This window comes from Neofelis nebulosa, chromosome 2 (genome assembly GCF_028018385.1).
Source record: "Neofelis nebulosa isolate mNeoNeb1 chromosome 2, mNeoNeb1.pri, whole genome shotgun sequence".
Lineage (NCBI taxonomy): Eukaryota > Metazoa > Chordata > Mammalia > Carnivora > Felidae > Neofelis > Neofelis nebulosa.
The window spans coordinates 198744391-198765537 of NC_080783.1; the positions used below are offsets into that span (position 1 = coordinate 198744391).

General features: G+C 52.5%; 1 protein-coding gene across 2 annotated transcripts in view; it reads left to right on the forward strand.

Annotated features, from left to right (window-relative positions):
* Positions 1 to 8431: 8431 nt before the first annotated feature.
* The window catches only part of NKAIN1 (sodium/potassium transporting ATPase interacting 1), a 42618-nt gene continuing 29902 nt past the window's right edge, over positions 8432 to 21147 (forward strand). The window contains exon 1 of one of the 2 annotated variants that reach the window (XM_058718289.1): positions 8432 to 8893. In XM_058718289.1, coding sequence (XP_058574272.1) covers positions 8840 to 8893 — 54 coding nt within the window. In that variant the 5' untranslated portion in view covers positions 8432 to 8839. The remainder of the gene's footprint in view (positions 8894 to 21147) is intronic. The other variant, XM_058718288.1, reaches the window with a different exon arrangement.

Consider the following 21147-nt stretch of genomic DNA (forward strand, 5'->3'; position numbering starts at 1 on the left):
TAAATAAATAAACATTAAAAAAAAAATTGGCATGTGTCCTTAATGGCACAGGAGAATGGGGGCGCCTGGGTGGCTCAGTCGGTTAAGCATTTGACTTTGGCTCAGGTCATAATCTCACAGCTCGTGAGTTCGAGCCCCGCATCGGGCTCTGTGCTGACAGCTTGGAACCTGGAGCCTGCTTCAGTGCCTCCCTCTCTCTCTGACCCTCCACCGTTCATGTTCTGTCTCTCTCTGTTTCAAAAATAAATAAACATTAAAAAAAAATTTTTTTTTAATTAAAAAAAAATCGCAGAGGAGAATGAACTGGGGCAGAGAGACTATTGAAGTTAATAACCTTGAAATTTTACTTCATATCTGTAAAATATAAGACCCTCCCCGCTAACTTTTTATTTTGAAAAATTGCAAACAAAAATTGAAAGATGAATATAATGAATATCTCTTCATGCTCCACCTAGATTCAATAATCTCTGTCACACACACATATATATGACTTTGAATGACTACTGAGAGTAAGATACAGACCTCATAATTCTTCACTCCCAAATATTCCTAAATACTTCGACAAGCATCTGCCAAGAATATTCTCCTTCATAATCACAGTACCATTACCCCACCTAAGAAAATTAACAGCAATTCCATAGTACTATCTAATGATCATATTAAAATGTCTTCAGTATCAAAAATGTCTTTTATAGCTATTTTTTCCAATCTGGAATCGATCAGGTTTCATGTATCTGGCTGTTCTGTGTCTCTAGTGTCTCTTACCTCGGAACAGTCCCCCTACCTTTTTCCTGGTGAAATTGACTATTTAAATGTATGTGGTTTTGTGTGCTGCTTCATGATATAGCTCTGTTTGTTTTACATTAATAAATGTTTTCAATGACTGAGCACCAAGTAAAATTGACACTCCAGGACAATGTACCACATTTATCTGGGCTTTGTGTCCTCTCCTGTACTTGTTCTAGAAACAGATAACAAATGGGCAATTCGAGTATAATCTAACCCATACTGTCAGAGGCAGTACCAAAGGGCTCTGGAGTTAGAGCAAGTTTTACCGAGGAAATGAGTCTTAAAGAATCTTCAATTTTTTTTTTTTTAACGTTTATTTATTTTTGAGACAGAGAGAGAGCATGAACAGGGGAGGGGCAGAGAGAGAGGGAGACACAGAATCTGAAACAGGCTCCAGGCTCTGAGCTGTCAGCACAGAGCCCGACGGGGGGCTCGAACTCCCGGACCGCGAGATCATGACCTGAGCCAAAGTCGGACGCTTAACCGACTGAGCCACCCAGGCGCCCCAAGAATCTTAAAGGAGGCTTGGAACCTGGGGAGAAGCGCGCGGGAGCTGGGAGCTGGGAAGTATAGTTGAGGTGATGGGGGAAAAAAAAAAAAAAAAAAAACCAGGGACAGCAGCACAGATCACCAAATCGGGTGTGTTCAAAAATGACACACCGCACGGGGTAGTGGTAACAGCATGCTGGGGGAGTTGCAGGCAGATGAGGAGGAACCTTGGGAAGCACTGAAGCAGGATTGCAAAGGGTTTTGAAAGCTAGGGTGGCAGATTTGGGGCTCGTTCTGTGGAAAGGGAGCCAGCCGAGGTCGCGACTCCGCACAGGAGGACGACCACGCCTGAGGATGCTTTCGGTTCTGTGTACCCTCTCAGAAGATCATCGCGAGGAATGGTTGTGGGAACTAGGGGAGACAGATCACTGTCTTCGTAAGGCAAATGGCTACGCTGGACAAGAGAAAACACTCATTCTGGGAAGCTTCAAAGTGCAGAGCCAAGGCAAAGTGGAATTTAAGAGGAAGATTTGCACTCAACAGAGAAAGCAGCTGAATCAGAGCTGCCCACGGATGGAAGGATAGAGAGTTCCTCCCCTCTGGAGGTGTGCAAGCGGAAGCTGGGTGACCATTTGACAGAAGTGTTTGTGTTGTATTGATTCAGAGGGCCCAGGCTGTTCATAGAATCCCTGGGGAGTATATTTCAAAATCCCGGTAAGCAGGTCCTGCCTCCAGAGATGCTGTTTGGGCTGGGCTGGTGTGGGGGCCTCGATCCAGACACAGATGGTCTGCACACTAGCATCAGGAGCCATGCGATTAGAGGACTCCTTTCCCAGCTCCGCTGTCCCATGATTATAGATGCCATTTGCCTCAGACTCTAAGATGGTAATTTTAGGATTCAGTGAATTGTTTTCTGTGAAAGGCCACCTGGGTGATGGCTTATGGAAAATGATAAGGGGTGGGGAGCCAGCAGGGGACTGGGAATCCTGTCAGGGCCTGGGGGCCTGAGGCCTGAGCTAACCCTGCCTGTCTTCCTATCCCCAGGTGGCCCCTAGAAAAACCCCGTGTATAATGAAGGCCCAGCGAAGTGTGGGGCTGATTGGAGGGGCCATCTCACAATGTCCCCAGCTCAGCTGGCCTGAGGGCAAACTAACGGGAAGCCCATGTGGCCACCAAGGGCTAGTGGAAAGGGAGATTTGTCTCGGCTGTCAGCAGATGCTGTGCTAGGGATTCTGGACCCCAGAGCCCCAGACAAGGAGACAAAACGTTCTCTGAGCTGTTTAGGGTTTTCCTGACCTAGACCCTAAACCCTGCCCTGTTCCATCCTATTCTTTTTCTCTCAACCATTCCTTCTTATCAGAGCTTTTTTTTTTTTTTTTTTTTTTTTCCTTTTAAGATTTGCTCTAGGAGCACCTGGGTGGGTCAGTCGGTTGAGCGTCAGACTTCGGCTCGGGTCATGATCTCACGGTTTGTGAGTTCGAGCCCCGTGTCGGGCTCTGTGCTGACGGCTCGGAGCCTGGAGCCTGCTTCGGATTCTGTGTCTCCTCTTTCTGCCCATCCCCTGCTTGTGCTCTCTCTCTCTGTCTCTCAAAAATAAATAAAAGCAAAAAAAAAAATAAGATTTGCTCTAAAACTGGGATTTTAAAGGAAGGTGGTTGGAGAGGCGAGGTGGCAGTAAGGAGGCAATAGGAAGAAGTTTGTGCAGAAGTTAAAGAAAGGAAGGGCTCACAGTTCCTGAAACACCCCTAGCTGTTAGACGCTTCTGTGTCTGCATTTCTTTTTGGCCTGGCAACCTATATTTCAGTCAGCATCTCCTTTTCTCTGAAGTTTTCCATCACTACCTAATCCCAAGCAGAGTTAACCATTCTTTCCACCATTCTTGTAGGTGCTAGGCCTCTCTATTCATTACTAGTAACTGCCTGTTTATATGTTCTGCCTCGGCCACAGGCCCACGAGTCCCAAACTCAGGTGCCATCAGGGGCCAGAGAGGGAAGGCAATGGGTGAAGCAGCCAGGTTCAAGAAAATAAGCAATGGGGGCTCCTGACTGGCTCAGTGGGTAGAGCATGCAACTCTTGATCTTGGGGTTGTAAGTTCGAGCCTCACTTTGTATATAGAGATTACTTAGAAGAAAGGAAGGAAGGGAGAAGAAAGAAAGATGCCATTCGATGCCAGACGACTGGCCAACAGTGTGCTAACCCCCAAGCCATTATCCCGAGGATTCTCGGGATAGCCTATTCATTTAAAAAAAAAAAAAAAAATTAACGTTTATTTTTGAGAGGCAGAGAGAGCACGAGCGGGGGAGGGGCAGAGAGAGAGAGACCCAGAATCCGAAGCGGGATCCAGGCTCCGAGCAGTCAGCACAGAGCCCGATGCGGGGCGCGAACTCACGAGCCGTGAGATCATGACCTGAGCTGAAGTCGGACACAACCAACTGAGCCGCCCAGGCGCCCCCTATCCTATTCATCTTTGATTCCAGAGCTCCTAGCTCAGTGCCTGGCACGATAATGGTCCCGGGAGGTGAAGGCAGACAGAGAGCAAGTTGCCGGTCTCCTTTCCCCAAACAAACCAGGGCAGTTCCACTTTTTTTGTTGACGAAGTGTATAATTTGTTTCGTAACAGCAAAAGATTCTGCTGTTAAAAAAGGCAAGTTTAGGGGTGCCTGGGTGGCGCAGTCGGTTAAGCGTCCGACTTCAGCCAGGTCACGATCTCGCGGTCCGTGAGTTCGAGCCCCGCGTCAGGCTCTGGGCTGATGGCTCGGAGCCTGGAGCCTGTTTCCGATTCTGTGTCTCCCTCTCTCTCTGCCCCTCCCCCGTTCATGCTCTGTCTCTCTCTGTCCCCAAAAAAAAAAAAAAACAAAAAAAAACGTTGAAAAAAAAAAAGGCAAGTTTGGGGGCGTCTGGGTGGCTCAGTCGGTTGAGTGTCCGACTCGGGTGGTGATCTTGAGGTTGTGAGATGGATTCCTGTTGGGCTCTGTGCTGAGCGTGAAGCCTGCTTAAGATTCTCTCTCTCTCCCTCTCTCTGTCCCTCCCTTCCCCCACTCGTGCTCGCTCTCTCTCTCTCTCAAAATAAATAAGCTTTTTTAAAAGAGAAAGAAAAGTTTGGAAAGCGTAAGGAATGGAATAGGAATTTGTTGGTAAAGTGGTTCTGCCTGGGTTCAAATCTTGATTCTGCCATTTCTATGTTACATGATCCTGGGCAAGTGATCTAACCTCTCTGAGCCTCAGTTTCCTCATCTGGAAAAAGAAGGGGATGATGATCATAGCATCTAGCTTAAAGGTTTGCTGGGAGGTTTAATGAGTCATTGCATAGAAATTGCCCAGAACAGTGCCTGGTATAGAAATGCTTAGGAGATGTTAGCTGTTGTGATATGATATAAAATACATCTGGTCTTTGTCCCCATTTTTGGCATAGAGCGGCTGTTCACTATGTATCCTTTCTAAGAAACCAGTAAAGGTAAGTGAAGCACCTTCCTGCGTTCTCTGAGCCGCTCACAAGCACATTATCGAACCTAAGGAGGAGATCACGGGCACCCCCGACTTAGAGCTGGTCAGGCAGAAGTAGGGGTGACCACAGACTTGCCGCAGGCATCCGACACGCAGGCGGTCACGTGGGGACTGACCCTGAATTCAGCTGCGGGTCTGCGCTCATTCTGGGTAGTTAGTGTCAGACCCGAAGTGAATTGTTGAACGATCGGCTGGTGTTGGAGAATTGGTTGGTGTCAGAAAATACCCCAGAAACTATCGTTGGTGAGCACGTCCCGGCCTCTAACGTGGAAGAAGGAGAGATTAATTGGCTTCACATTTCGGCCATCTTAGGAGCGAACTTTCTCAGAAGCTTTCCGTGTCGACCCTCACAGGGGCCACGGTGGAAGATTCAGACCCTGTGACCACTTGGTTTAGGGCCAAGGAGGAATTCCTTAGCACCTCATAAATCCCAGGCCTTCCACAGCTCCCCCTGTGCCTCTCTCCGGGGCTGACCATGACTCTGCCTCCTCACTCAGGAAGCGTGGGTATGCTCTGAATCATCTCTGCCCTTTATTTCTAAATCCTGCTTTGTTTGCCCCACAGTCTTTCCCTACTTGAAGGGTTAGTCATCCTTCACGCCGCCAGCTATGACGAGCCCCTCCGGATGTCATCCCCAGCTCCTAACCCCCCCCCCCCATGTCTTTCAAAGCTGTTTCTGGCTGTTCCTACAATTGGATTGCCTTCCCCCTTAGAACCCTGGACTTCCAGGTGGTAAAGAGGGCACAAAGTATGCTGAAGCCTGAGGCCAGGAAGATCATTCATTTACCACGTGTTTGCTGACTCCCGACGTGATCCCAGCCCCGTGGGATGCAAAGGTAATTTATGACACTGTTGCTGGCTCCCCATAGAGCACACAGTCTATTGGGGGAGACCAGCGACGTCAGAAAAGTACAGCAAATCCCAGTAAAAGTGCTAACGGAGGTATCGCACAGACCACTGCCAGCCCAAAGGTGAGGCACTGCGCCAGGTGACAGAGAGTTAAGGAAGGCCTCTGAGGGGAAGTGACTGTGGAGCTAAGATTCGAAATGGGAAGTTCTCCGGGCTGGGAATTTGGATGGGAGATGTACTCCAGACAGCACAAAATGGGCGAAGCCTGTGTGTGCGTGGATTCATCAGGGCAGGACTTGGGCTAAATGGAACGACCGGGGGCCAGAGGCTAATTCTGAGGTCAGACAAGCCATCTCTTGGCCCGTGGGTCAGACTTGAAAGCGAGTCAGCCAGGCCCGGGAACATGATGCGATACAGCCGCGAGCCTGGCAAGGGCTGGTCACAGCCCCAGCAGAAGGACTGAATGGGATGATATATGCCAAGTGCCTGGCTCAGAGGAAGCGCTCAATAAGCTATCGCTATTATTGTTATTATTACCGATTTGCATTGTTAGAGTCTCGGAGGGAACTGACAGAGGCTCTATCTGGAAGAGGCCCCAGAGAGGGTCTGCTAGAGAACCATTACATCTGGGCCGAGGCTTCGTGGGGCTCGTTCTTATTCTTTTGTGGGAAACAGACTCTTTGAAGAATCTGATGAAAGCTGTCGGGGCCTCTCCCCAGAAAAAGGCACATCTGCTCGCACGAAGCTTTGCATATTATTTCAGGGACTTCACAGACTCCTGGAAGCCTGTCTAGTCATAGAACCTGGTTGGACACAGCTGTTACTCGCCAAGCATGACTGAAAAAAAGTTCCCACTGTTACCTTATTTTATTCTTCCAAGTGAAAACCTCAGCACATGTACTTTCAACCCTATGAATATCCTGTGTGTGTGTGTGTTCTGTTTATTTATTTTTGAGAGAAAGCGTGTGCACAAGTGGGGGCGAGGCAAGAGAGAGAGGGAGACACAGAATCTGAAGCAGGCTCCAGGCTCTGAGACATCAGCACAGAGCCCAATGCAGGGCTTGAACTCACAAACCGTGAGATCATGACCTGAGCCAAAGTCGGACGCTTAACTCTGAACGGACTGAGCCACCCAGGGGCCCGCCTGTAGCCTGTGTGTTTTAAAATACCAAGCAGCATGCTGAGGAATTGCTGGGGGAGGGGGACCAGAGAAGAGCCCATTTTAGTAGTCCAGGGAGGAGAGGGGGCTGGCCTCTGGCTATTCGGGTCCAGAACCATGGGTCTGAATCCGTATCACGCTGCCCCCCACCCCCGCCCCCAGGTCAGGAGGGCTGGCCAGAATGGAGACTATGGGAAGAATTGGCAACCTTCTGTTCCTTCTGTCAGAACACTGTTCACCACTCCTCTGCCTCTCCTTCCCTCCTATTGTCTTCTCAATATTAACGTCATTTCCCCAAGGAGGCCCTTCCTGGTCTCCACACCTGGATTGTGCCCCCTTCTTCTCTTTTCCTCTTTATTGTCCTTTATTTTTTTTTTTAATTTTTTTTCAACGTTTTTTATTTATTTTTGGGACAGAGAGAGACAGAGCATGAACGGGGGAGGGGCAGAGGGAGAGAAACAGGCTCCAGGCTCCGAGCCATCAGCCCAGAGCCTGACGCGGGGCTCGAACTCACGGACCGCGAGATCGTGACCTGGCTGAAGTCGGACGCTTAACCGACTGCGCCACCCAGGCGCCCCTCTTTATTGTCCTTTAAAGCACTCATCAGAATCCATCATTATGTATTTATTTGTATGTTTCTTGTAATGACAACCCCTCATTGGACTGTTTTCTCACTGAGCACAGAGACTGGTGCATCCCCTTCTCCCCAGCAGAGATCCTGGCCCATAGTAGGTATTTCATAGACCTTAGCTGGAAGGTACGGTTCCCAGAATGGTCAGATGGGATATAGAGGAGCCCAGAGGATGCCTCAGGGATTTCCACCTGAGTGATCCTAACCACCAAGATGACTCAGAAGTTAGGAGTGAGGCGGGGGTGGGGTGGGGGGGTTACATAGATTTGGCATGTGTTTGGAAGTTGGAGTGCTTTTCAGAGTATCTTGAAGAAGGCAGTCTTCTGCTGACTCCCTCCTCACTGCAGCCTCGGTTAGGGGTTAGGGGCAGGCCACAGCCCCCCTGCGCCAACCTCTGTCTCTGCCATCAGGCAGCTCACCCACATGCCTCTGGGAGCTTGTCTGTTCCCTGGGAAGCTCAATGGGTTCTGGAACAGCGCCGCAGTGCTCATCTCTGGATCCCGGGCGCCCCCAGGGGTGTGTATGCAGTCCCGGCTCAGTAAATGCCAGTAGAAGGAAAGAGGGAAGAACGAAAATGTGACCAGACACTCAGGAGGGAGGCCGGGGTGAGGAGCAGACCTGGGAACCAGAGTGGCAGGAGAGGTCCAAGGCTGGAACCCCAGGGGGAGTCCTACAGACAGGGCGGAGAGAGGAGTGCTCCAGCACCCTCAGCGGGCCAGGCACAGGGCTAAGTGCTTTATTCACACAACAGCTTTTCACCTTGGCAACTCCGAAGCACACGTTATTCCCACTTTGCTAAGAAACCTGAGGCCCAGAGGGGCGACGTGACTCGCCCAAGGTCACACAGCCCGTGAAGTCCGGCTTTGACCCAGGGCTGTCCACCCCCAAGCCTGCACTCTTCCACTCCCTCCCCGTCTCTCCCTCCACCCTCCACTTCCCTACCCCTTCTCCCCTCCCCTCTGCTCCCGAGGCCGCCCCGCCCCGCCCCTCCCTTACTCCCTCCCGGTGGCGGCGGCGGAGCCACGTGGTGGGGCCGGGAAGCCGCGGCCGCCGAGCGCCCGGGCGGCTGCCCCAGCTGGGCAGTGCTGCTGTGCGCCGCGCTCGGTGCCCGCGCTCCCCGCTCCGCGCTCCCCGCCAGCCGCCCCGGGGCAGGAGGCGCGCCTGGCGGCCGGCCGGCCAGACAAAGGAGGCGCGGCGCGGCGGAGCCGGCGCGGGCCAGCGGACCATGGACTCGGGGCGCGAGCGGCCGGCCCCAGCCCTGAGGACCCGGCGCCCCCGGGCCCGGCCCTAGGCGCCCGGCTCCGCCGCCCGGGGCGCGCAGCGGGGAGGACGCGGAGCCCGTGCGGCGCGGAGGAGGAGGCGGCGGCCGCCGAGCTAGAGGGGCGCCGCGGCGGACGGCCCGCGCGGCCCCCGGAGCCATGGGCAAGTGCAGCGGGCGCTGCACGCTCGTCGCCTTCTGCTGCCTGCAGCTGGTGAGCGCCGGGCGGCCGGGGCCGGGTGGGGCGCGGCGGGGCGGGTCCCGGGCGTGCGGGTGGGCTACACAGCCCGTGTGTGTCTCCGTGTGTGTCTGCCGCGAGTCCCGGGTGGGGGGTGGGCTGGAGTCACGGGGCGGACGGGCGGAGCCTGCTCCTGCTGGCCCGGCTGGCTCTTTGTGTGCGCTTCTCGCCCGGCTCTCCCCGGTCCCCGAGAGCGTCCTGTGCGCCGGTCCCCCGCCCGCCCGGCACCGTGCGAGTGGCCTGCTGTGGGACTGTGGCTCGCTGGGGCCGGGGGTGTGTCCCGGGCTGCTGAGCTGGATCCCTTGAGGTCCCTGCTGGGTGTTTTCCTCTAGATTATTCGAGTGCGCGGCTCTCCTGTCCTCCGGGTCTGTGCCCGCGCGAGTGTTGCTCACAAAGTCTCTGCTCCTCCGTGTGTGTTTGTGTGTGTGTTTGTCTCCGGCTTTCTCCTTGCTGTGTCTCTAGATCTCTAACCCTTTCCTGGTCCACGTTCATCTGTGTGTATTGGGATCTTAGACTCCAAGAACCGTTCACTCCTCCTTTGTGCTGTAGCTGCCTGCCTCCCCCCTCCTGACTGAGCAAGCCTGGGTGGGAATGGAGACCCGCCTCTCTGGAGAGAGTCACCAGGAGCTGCCGGGTCCTGGGCCAGTCTGACAAACTGGGTGCTGGCTGCCCTCCTTGCTTTGGCTGTGGCCACTGCGGCTGGGGGGGTGGGGGGGTGGGGAGCTCTCCATCAGTCATACCTGAGTGTCATGGGTGGGGACGTGCAGACAAGCCCTTCTGCCTTGGCCGGCACCAGTGAGGGGTGGGTGCCCTGGGTGGGGAGGGGAGCATCTGAGGAAACCATGCCCAACCCCGGCTTAGGCAACTCTGCTTCTCCTCTGAGGGAGGCCAGTGGAGTGAATTTGGGGGCTCACGAGGACCAGGTCTGCTCTTCCCTTCAGGCTCCGGCAGGTGAAGTTGGGAAGCGGGTTAAAGAGAGGTCAGGGTCTCCCGCCTAACCCTAGAGCTCAGGCCTGGAGACTGGGGGGTTTTCAAGCTGTGCTGAGCTTCTAGGCAGAGGTGCGTGGGGACCTCCACGGGCAGGAGTCCGGGCTGGGTGTGAGGTGGGGGAACCTGAGCCTCACTGGTGCCTAACTCCACAGCCTCGTCTCCACGGTTGCCTGCGCCCACCGCGCCTCCTCCAGCACAAGTGCACACAATAGCTCCGAGTGACGCGTTGAGTCTGGATGTGCAGACCTCCTCATTCATCTTGCTTCTCTCCTCTTGGGGACGCCAGCCCCAAACTTGCCAGCCACAGACTTGCTCTCTTGGGCAGTGGTAGAAACAGCCAGGCCCTGAGGGTAGTAGCCCTGCTCCCAGCTGTGGGATGCAGGGCAAGCGACTTCCCTTCGCCAGGCTGCTTTGGTCCGCCTGTCTGGAAATTGCCCATCCTTGAGGGTTGCGGGGGGCGGGGTGGGGGGGGGGATTAATTAAAATCAGGTAGAGTGGAAACTCCAGAAGGGCAGAGATTATCTGTTTTGTTCCCTACTAAATCCCCAGCAGCTGGAACAGTGCCTGGCACTCCATTAATATTTGTAAAATAAATTAATGAATCAGGTATCTGGCAACGCCTGGCTCACAGTAGAAACACCCTTCTTTATCTACTTGGAGGAATATAAAATGCCAAGGAGTGATGAAACTTTTCGGAGGTTTGTTTGTTTTTTTTTTTTCTGTGTGTTAATTTTTAATTTTTAAACTAGGACTTTTTTCATGCTTAAAAAAAGTTACATACATATTGTAAAAATGAACCCGTCAGTAGTCAAACGGCAGAACTTAAACGTACATTTACCTCCATGCCTGTCCCGCACCCCAAAGGTAGGCACTGTTGTTAGTCTGCCCCGTGCTCGTTCTCTGCTGCTGCCAACAGCGGTTAGCTTTGGGGAGCATTTACTAGGATGTTGGGTGCTCTTGTAAGCCCTTTTCCACGTATTTACTAATTTAATCCTCATATCCCGTAAAGTAACCTGCCCAAAGTTCTACAGCTAAGCACCAGGCTTTGAAGCCAGGCAGGTGACCAGCGTTCTCTGTTGCCTTCTTAATTATAAAATAAGTAGTTCTGGCCCAGAGGAATCAGGGGTTCTTTGCCTTACTACTCCCAGCCTCCAGAACTCTCCCCAGCTAAGCTAACCCCACCCTTCTGCTTAGAGAGTTTGCCAGCATAGGGACTCTGGAAGTAGGCGAGACCTGGGTCGGATTCTGACTCTAATACATCTTGGCTGGGTGGCTTCGGACAACTTATGGGAATTATGTGAGATAATTTGGGGGGAGGGCGTGCTCCAAGAAGGGACTTGGAAATCGATCTCTTGCCTCTGTTCTGTCTGGGCGGATTGCAGAGCGGGTCCCTTCAGCTGTCACTAACTCCCAGGAGTCTCTGCTGCCTAGCAGCTTCTGTCATGTACTCCTGGATGCTGGAATCCACCAGCCTGACATCATCCCAGAGAGAAGGGAGCCTGTTTTCTCACCCGGTGGAAAGGGGCCGAGAAGGAAAAGGCTGTTAAATGTTTCTCAGCTGAAAACTTTAGAAGACGAGCTGTCACTTTTCTCTTTTGGACGGGGTTTGATCGTTATGATGAAACAGGCTAGCTCTGAACACTCTTCTGTAGTTGGGATAGACTGGCTTTGGGTGAGGGAGTAGGGGTGAGTGTTTACTGGAGGGTAGAAGGGGCAAGTGTACCGTTCAGAGGGACAAGTGTAGGGACAGGGCTGGGGAGTTTGATAGGACAGGGCTGGGTTCGAGTCCTGGCTTTGTCACTTCCTAGCCGTGTGGTCTTAGGCAAGTTGCTTACCCTCTCTGAGCCACAATGTTGTCACCTGTGAAAAAGAGATAATATAAACAGTTCTGAATTTGTAGGGTTGTTGGGAGGGGTAAATGCATATAACGAACTTAGCATTGTGCCAGGCACAGAGTGAGCATTCAATCAACTATAGCTTCTTCCTGTCATCATAATGATATATACCATGGGGCGCTTTCCTGGAATTGTGGCCCAAATTTATCCAGGTCCCCCTCGCCCTGCAGTCTTCCTTTGTGGGAAGCAGCAGGTAGCTGGGTGCTGAGCTGACAGAAGGCTTGGATTCAAGTACAGTTCTGCCACTGACATCCTGTAAACTCAGACAAGTCTTTTTCCCGCTGCAAGCTTTGGTCTCTTCCATCTGTAAGATGGGAAGCATCCCTGGTCTGTGTCTCTGGGGTCCTGCCAGTTCTATCCATTGGGGACTGTGGGACCACGTCCAGCTGGCCCTGGAGGTTTCAGGGCGTCTCCGTCCGGTGCCATTCTGCAGAACGTCTTGGGTCCCTTCCTTTCCCGAGTTCTACTCAGTGTATCATCTTTTCTCTTTTTTTAATGTTTATTTACTTATTTTGAGAGAGAGAAAGCATGCATGAACGGGGGAAGGGCAGAGAGAGAGAGTGGAGAGAGAGAGAGAGAGAGAGAGAGAGAGAGAGAGAGAGAGAGAGAGAGAATCTCAAGCAGGCTCCTAGCTATCAGCACAGAGCCCCAGTGAATCCATGAACCCTGAGATCATGCCCTGAGCGAAAATCAAGAGTCAGATGCTCAACCGACTGAGCCACCCACGTGCTCCTACTTAGTGTATCGTCTTGACCTTTTAAATGCCGTTCACTCCCGGAATGTTACATGTGTCTCCTTTCCTTCCCCCTGTCCAACCCCTGCCCTTCTTTCCAGGTCCGCCTCCTTCCTGAGACCTTACAGGCCACTCTGTTCTTCCTGTAAGATGAACCAAGGAGATCTGCCCAAGGGAATCCTCATCAGTTTCTTCTTCATCATCATTATCGCTCCCATTTCTGGAGTCCTGTGCTAAGCACTTTATATGCATTACCTCATTTAACCAAATGAGCTTACATATGTAGAGTGTTTGGCAAAGTGCCTGGTGCATGTTAAATGATCGATAAACGTTAGCTTTTTTTTTTTTTTTTTTGCCTACTGTCTTTATCCTTATCGTTATTCCACACAGTGGGATGGATGTTCTCGCTATCCCCTATTTCAGATGAGGAAACTGAGGCTCAGGAAGGTGACGAAGTTCGCCCGAGGTCTCTAAGCTAGCCAGTGGCAGGACCAGGATGGGCGCACTCTCCTGCCCGAGCGGAGAGCCACCCTCTCCGCCTGCGCCCGTCGGCCGCTCATGTTTATGCAGTGTGTGCCCTCAGACCGGTCTCTTCACTGCCTCAAGCCTCAGTTTCCTCATCTGAACATGGTAATATTTCAGTGGGATCGTGCACGTGCCTGGCACGGTGAGCCATTGAGTGCTCAGTGATACATCACTGCCATGGTTGTTCTCTGTCCCAGCCCTGGGTGACCTTGGACACCTGCATTCACTCCTCTGGGCTTTAGTTTCTTCCTCCCTCAAAGAGAAAGAGTTCCCCCCCCCCCCCCACCTTGCAGGGTTGTAGAAAAGGGGTTAGCCAGGTGCCGTGCACATAGTAGGTATTTAGAGAAACGCTGCCTGCTCGTCCCTTCTGGAAAGCTCTTCTTTCTGGAAGGTGGTGCGTGAGGGGGAAAATATGTAGCTTCCTGCTGAGCTGGGAGTAATGGTGTGAAACGTGGTCAACCTGATTGATGTCGTTATTAGCAATAGTGATGGTAAGGACTGGAGGGAGCGCGCTCTGAAGCAGCTTCGTCTGCAAGCTGGTGGCTTCCCGGGGAGGGTCTGCTCTGCTCTAGGTGCCTCGGGTTCTCCAGCCGGGCTCTGGAGTCAGGAGCACAGAGCACAGAATTGTCTGGGCCACTGACCGTTTTTGTTCCTCGTATCCCTTTGCACCACTGCGGGGGTAGTCCGCTCCCTGCTGCAGATGGACAGGCTGAGACCAAACAGCCCTGAAGACCCTTACGAGGCAGGTAGAGCAAGGTGGAAGAGAAAAGAAAGCCTGGGGGAGGGGTGGGGCACGGGAGGGCCCTAGTTTGGCTCCTTTGTAGGGGTAGGCGGGTGCAGGTTTTTGAGATAAGTGCCCCATCACTGGCAGCTGCTCTGAGATCTGGCACAGGGGTCAGGAGCCCTACCTCTGGGGTCAGTCAGATCGACATCGCTGCCTCGCTTTGTGACTCCCAGCGGGTCCCTTACCCTCTCTGAGCCTCCGCCTCTCTCCTGTGAAGCAGTCAGAACATCAGCTCGTACCCCGTGGCAGCTTGGGGGGACCCCATGAGACGGTATAGGCATCGTGCCAACGGGGATTGCTCCCTATGGCTCCCTGCCATTTGCCTCGAGACTTGGATGGGCCACCGCAGCCCCCCTCTCTGCCGGGGTCAGAGATTTTAGCGGTCAGAGTCATTTCCATAAACTCGTCAGGTCTCAGTTTCTTTACGTGGCAAATGGACGGTTTGGAGGGAAATAATGACAGCAACTACTCTCCTATGAGCCAGGCCCTGGGCTCAGCACTTCACATACCTAGTCCCTCGTTGCTGTCTGGATTATCCACAGCCACATAGATAGCAGGGACAGAATGAGCATTTAAACCCTAGACCTTCTGAGCTGCTTGTCCCCCATTTCTGCGCACCCCAAGACCTGTGCTGAGTGGAAGGTTGCTAAGAGGCAGGTTGAGGGAAAGTTATCCAAGGAAGAAATTAACCTGTATTCAAGACCCATGAGCCCTCAGGCTCAGGTGTGGTTTTGATACCCATTTCCTGATGGGCGTACTGAGGCCGGACATTGAAGTGACTTGTCACCGAGGAAACAGAAGATACAGTCTGGGCCTCAGATGAGTGATCAAGGGAAGAAGATTTGAGAATGCTTGTAAAATCTGGACCAAGCAGGGATGGTCAACGTGATGACTGACATCTCTTCTGTCCTCTGGCTTCAGAGGCATAGGGGTGATGAGCAAGTTGAGACCCGAGATGTGGTTTTTGTTTGGGGTTTTAATTTTTATCCCTTTTTTAAAGCAGTCTCTATGCTCAATGTGGGGCTCGAACTCACAACCCCAAGATCAAGAGTCTCATGCTTCACCTACTGAGCCATCCAGGTGCCCCAGAGATGTGCTTCTTATTTATTTTATTTATTTTTATTTTTTAAATTAAACTAGAAATTTATTTGTAGAATCATAGGATTGAGGGGTTTTTTTCTTTTAAAACAACCGTCTGTATGATGTAATGGAAAATATCTTGGATATGAGTAGGATATTCATTCCACTTTTTTTCATTTTCATTTTATTTTTATAATTTACATCCAAATTAGTTAGCATATAGTGCAACAATCATTTCAGGAGTAGATTCCTTAGTGCCCCTTACCCATTTAGCCCACATCCCCTCCCACAACCCGCCTAGCAACCCTCAGTTTGTTCTCCATGTTTATGAGTCTCTTCCGTTTGGTCCCCCTCCCTGTTTTTAGATTATTTTTGTTTCCCTTCCCTTATGTTCATGTGTTTTGTCTCTTAAAGTCCTCATATGAGTGAAGTCATACGATATTTGTCTTTCTCTAACTGATTTCACTTAGCATAATACCCTCCAGTTCCATCCACGTAGTTGCAAATGGCAAGATGTCATTCTTTTTGACTGCCGAGTAATACTCCATTGTATATATATACCACATCTTCTTTATCCATTCATTCATCCATCGATGGACTTTCGGGCTCTTTCCATACTTTGGCTACTGTTGATAGTGCTGCTATAAACACGGGGGTGCATGTGTCCCTTCAAAACAGCACACCTGTATCCCGTGGATAAATGCCTAGTAGCGCAATTGCTGGGTCGTAGGGTAGTTCTATTTTTAGTTTTTTGAGGAACCTCCATACTGTTTTCCAGAGTGGCTGCACCAGCTTGCATTCCTATTTTATTTATTTTTTTTAATGTTTATTTATTTTTGAGAGAGAGAGAGCACAAGCAGGGGAGGGGCAGAGAGAATCCGAAGCAGACTCCAAGCTCTGAGCTGTCAGCACAGAGCCCAGTGCAGGGCTCGAACCCACAAACGGCGAGATCATGACCTGAGCCGAAGTCGGACGCTTAACCGACTGAGCCGCCCAGACGCCCCGAGATGTGCTTTTTACAAGCTAGTTCCAGGGGCGCCTAGGTGGCTCAGTCGGTTGAGCGTCCGACTTCGGCTCAGGTCATGAGCTCCTGGTTTGCGGGTTTGAGCCCCACATTGGGCTCTGTGCTGACAGTGCAGAGACTGCTTCACATCCTCTGTCCCCCTCTCTGACCTTCCCCCACTCGCACGCGCTCTGAAAAATAACATCAAAGAACATTTTTTTTTAAAGCTAGTTCCAAGCCACAGGGGACGGAGCCAGTTTTGGTAAGAGGGAGCCCAGTAGCAGTGCCCTCGGCCCTCCAGGCCTTGACCTGGAGAGGGAGAGGGCAGGTGAATCAGAGATGCTTCTGCCAGTGAGTACCAAGGTTTTATTTTTATTTTTATTTATTTATTTTTAATTTTTTTTAACGTTTATTTATTTTTGAGACAGAGAGAGACAGAGCATGAACGGGGGAGGGGCAGAGAGAGAGGGAGACACAGAATCCGAAACAGGCTCCAGCCTCTGAGCGGTCAGCACAGAGCCCGACGCGGGGCTCGAACTCACCGACTGCGAGATCGTGACCTGAGCCTAAGTTGGACGCTTAACAGACCGAGCCACCCAGGCGCCCCAGTACCAAGGTTTTAGAAGAGCTGTTAATGTGGCTGCAGGCTTGACCGTGTTACCTGGCCTCCTGACCTCTGCCCCTCAAAGCAGCTGGTGAACGAGAGGCAGAGAGGTCAACAGGGAAGAGCTTGAGCTTTGGGGTCAGGCTCGGCTTTGAGTTACATCTCTGCCTCTTTGTAGCTGGGTGACCTTGGGCAAGACACTTAACCTCTCTGAGCTTGCACCTGCAATTCTCTAAATCAGGATAATCTGCCTCTGAGAGTTGCCAGGAGGCTCCTTTGAGATAAACTGTGCTGAGTGGAGCTCACAAAGAGTTCACACTCTTAAATGCTCCAGAAATGGCAGAGCACGTTCTATGAATCTGAATACTGTGGCATCTAGGAGAGGGGGCGTGTCCCCTTTTGAATGAGTAGAAGACATAGGTGAAGCAGAAGTTCTAAAGCTGTGTGGCTTTGGCCTTACTGCTCCTCAGTCTTCTCTTCCATAAAATGGGAATAATAAGAGCACCCCCTCACAGGGTGGCCTGAGATAATGCAGAGAGAGCTCTGGGCACAGAGCCCAGCACTCAATCGGAGGGGAGCAGACAGGAAGGTGTGGCCCCTCTATAAAGGGAGAAGCTGGACTCATCATCTAAGAGGACCTCCAGCTCTGAGTTAGCAATGAGTTCCATCCTGTCCCAGGTAGAGACCAGACTTGCTGCTACACCAGCCTGTCTCGCTGGAGGGCAGTGGCGAGGATGTGAGAATAGGGCTCTGAGCAGAGGGGGACACTCCTGCCTCGAGTGGCCTGCCCAAGGCTTTACACCCAGGTGTCAGGTAGTCAGGGGCGCACGTGACCTCTCCTTTCCTCTGCCTTCTGGGTGAGCGTCCATACTGTCCCCATCCCAGATGCCCACACGGCATATTTGGTTGTAAACTCAAGTCTCAGACCACAGAGTTTCAAGAGCAGGAGGTTCTGACCTATCCCAAACCCCGGGCCACTGCAGGTCAACTTCTTCAAATCCAGAAAAAAACTAAATCCTGTTGGGTCAGAGAGTAAGAACTGCCACCAGCTAACCCTACCCGGAGTTGCATTCGGCAAATATTTATGAAGCACCCACAAAGTGCCGGGCACAATTCTAGGTGCGAGGTCACCCTGGGGTACAAAGTATGCCCTCTGCTGCAAGTCAGAATCCCGGGGTTCTGGAACTCACTTCCTGTGCATCTTTGAGCTGGCCCTGCCCTTCTCGGGGCCTCATTTTCTCCAGTCTGTGAAACTGGGAGCTGGAGAGGAGATTGTTGAACTCCATCAGTAGTCTTCAGGTTATCTATCGAGGCTCTGCAGTGGCGGACCGACAGTCAGGTGGTGAGTTCCCTGTCCCTGGCAGGGGTGAAGAATTTGTAAGTTGGATGACCCCTTGGATGTGTGATGGATCTGATGATGATCCAGGTCCCTTGGAAACCACCAGATGCTGGTTCTAGGTCCTGAGAGGGCAGTGGCAATAACATAAAATGGTATCTGTTATGAATAATGAAAATCTGGTGGGCATTTTTGTGCTCCTAGCCAGTTGCTTTGCCTTAATTCAGCGTGCTCCCCCTCACCCCATCCCAAGTCACAGAGCCTGGCCGAGCTCTTTACCACCACGTCCACTCTGGCCACCCCGTTGCTCTAGAAAGGGAGGCAGCCCTGGGATTTTCAGGGTAGTGATGGCTCCTAAGCCTCTTTTTTTTTGTTTTTTTTGTTTTTTTTTGAAGGGGGGGGTAGGTTCAGCAGCCCCAGCCTGAGTCAGAGATGTGGGTTTTCAATTACACAATTAAATGCACAATTAGGCATAATTACCAGTGCTCAGAGCCCGAGACTGCTCATAATAGGCGTGTAATCTACTGCAGCCTCTGTTTATACTACTCAGCGCACTCCCTAATGATGCCAGGATGCCTTCACACCACACGGTTGCCATGGAAACGAGCCCGCCACCACCATGCAGGGCTGACAAATGGTGTTCCAGTCCTGGGCCCCTGGATTGTTTCTGAGGCCTCTGCAGCCAGCCCTCGGGAGTGAAGGGGCTGACGGGGTGGGCCAGGAAGGTGGGTCACCCTCCCTGCTCTGTGACACACCCCGCTGGTTGGAGCCAGCCGGGAAGAAGGGAGAAGGGAGCTTCAGCACCCCCCGGCCCCGAGCAAGCCTTAAGCAGGGTGGCCCAGGTGCGGGGAAGGGTCTCATGGTGATCTGTTCAAGCTGAGGTGTGGACAGGGGGCCCTGCATACAGCTAGCTCCCACAGGGGCCCGGCTCTGCCCTGCACTGGCTCTGTGACCTTGGACTAGTCCCTGCCCCTCTCTGGGGCTGCATCCCCACATGTGAAATGGACTGCAGGGTCTCTGCATGTGGGTATTCTAGCAGGGAGATTTATCAAACATTTCTGCTACACTGCTTACCGTGGTAGCCGCGTGACCCCTGGGAGCGCACCCCGCACCCCCCTGCTCCACCCTGGTGTGGTGGACGCATCATCCCGGTGTCACAGAAGCAGAATCTGACGGAAGCAGCACTTCCATCAGGCCGCGGCAGAGCTGGGATTCAAAGCCAGGCAGTCGGATCCCCAAGCCTCCACTCTTGCCTCACATATGTGCTCCTGTACCCCTGCAAGCAGCCCCAGGTGTGGACCCTTGTCACTCCCGTCTCCTAGATGCAGGGCTCCAGGGCTCAGAGAACTGAAGTCGCTTGCCCGAAGTCACACAGCAAGGCGCTGGCTGATGCCAAAAGCCAGGATTCCTAGCTTAGAGAAGAGTCGTGAAGGAGTAGAAAGATCTCCTTCCACAAGCACATACAAAGGATCCCCCTTGTCCCCACCTGGCCCCAGCTGCTGAGGAGGCACGGCGTCCTGGGGTCCCTCAGACCCAGCACTTCGCTTTGACCTTGAAAGAAACCTTGTCCTAGCTCTCCCTCCATCAAGCTGCTCACCCTGGTCACTGGAAACCGAGCCTGATTTTTTTATGCTCGTCTTTCTCCTGCATTTCTCTGTCATTCAGTACATTACTGCGGTCACCTACTGTGTGCCACCTCTTGGGGACGAGATGAATCAGACGCAGCGGAGAATCAAGGCTGGAGCACAGAGGCTTTGGGGTCCGATGGGCCTGGGTTCAAATTCTGTCACTTAAGGCGTGATTTGGGGCAAGTTGCTTGACCTCTCTGTGCCTTAGTTTCTTCACCTGTAATGAAGGCACCAACCTGTACTGTGCAGGTTTTTAACATTATTAGCAGTAGTAGCCGCCACTTACGAAATGCCTACTCTGTGCCAGGCACTCGGCTAAGGCTGTTGCCTAGTCTACCATTGCCATCTAATAGATGAAACCACTGAGCCTCAAGAAGTGCGTGGCCGGGGCCACTGAGCTGGTGAGTGGCAGTGCAGACATCCGGTCCGGAGCCCTGCCCTTCCCCCACCAGGTGACCCGCCAGCATGGAGATATAAGTGTCCCTCCCACCATGTCCCTGGAGCACCCGGCTGTTTGGCCGGGTTCTTCTTAGGGAAGGAGGCATCTAGAGGAAAGCGGGGGGAGTCTGAGGGCAGCAGTGCCCATCTGGCCCAGCCCAGGGTTCCGTCCAGCGGGATCTTTCCCCCATTGGCATCCTAACAGCTGGGTTTTCTGAGAGGAGGCTGTCAGACGTTACCTTTGCTCCTCCACCATACAGGCGGGAAGACCCCGGTTTGCCCGAGGCCATAAGTCAAGTGGCAGCGCTGGGACTGGGACCCAAAGCCACTTTAGGAGATTTCTTGTTACCTTCCTTCTACCCCCTGCTTGTCCTTTGGAGAGAGAGGTTTGGGGCTGTAGTGTGCACGTCTGTGTGTTTGTGTGTATGTGTTCAAAACTGCACACAGCTGCATGCCCAAGCATTTGTGGGGCAGAGACACTGGCACGTAGAGATTTGTGGATCAATAAACATCCCTTCCCGCTTCCTCCCTCTTCATTTATTCATGAACTCTGAACTCCTTGGCTCCAGAGAAACTGCCTGGAAGAAAGCAATTAGAGCATAATTAGAACCACTCCTATTATCAACTCTCAGTGGGAGGGGAAGGGGGGCTGCTAGGCCATGGGGGTGGGGGTGGCCCCGGAGTTCCCTGCAGCCCCAAGTCCTGGAGCCGCCCATTTAGCCCCTGCTCACCCCATGGAGCTCAGCCTCCCTGGAGTGCTGTGCAGCAGGGACTAAGGAGCCCATCCCTGGAGGCGTTCAAACACTTGGTAAAGACTAGGAAGGAGAGCTTTCTGCTTTGCGTGCTAAGTTACAGCAGATGATTGCCTCGTCCCTTCTGTGCTGGGCTCCTTGGGTGCTCCCTGCCAGGGCCTGGGCCGGGGGTTGCAGGAAAACAGAAGCCCAGCCTGGCTCCTGCTTTCTGGAAAACTCCTGTACCAGATGGTAGTGACTGAAGACTACACTGACAATAGGAAATGTAAATTACCTGCAGGAAGCAATTTACCAGGCAGTACTCATTCGCCAGTCAGATGACTAGCAGTAATAATACCAGTACCAGAAGTCCGTGTTTATGGAGTGTTTTCTGGTCCCAGAGCCACTGTCTTCCCCACCAGGTGTCCCACCAGCAGAGAGAGGTCACCCAGGAGGCAGGGACAGGCTGTCTGGTGTAGGAGC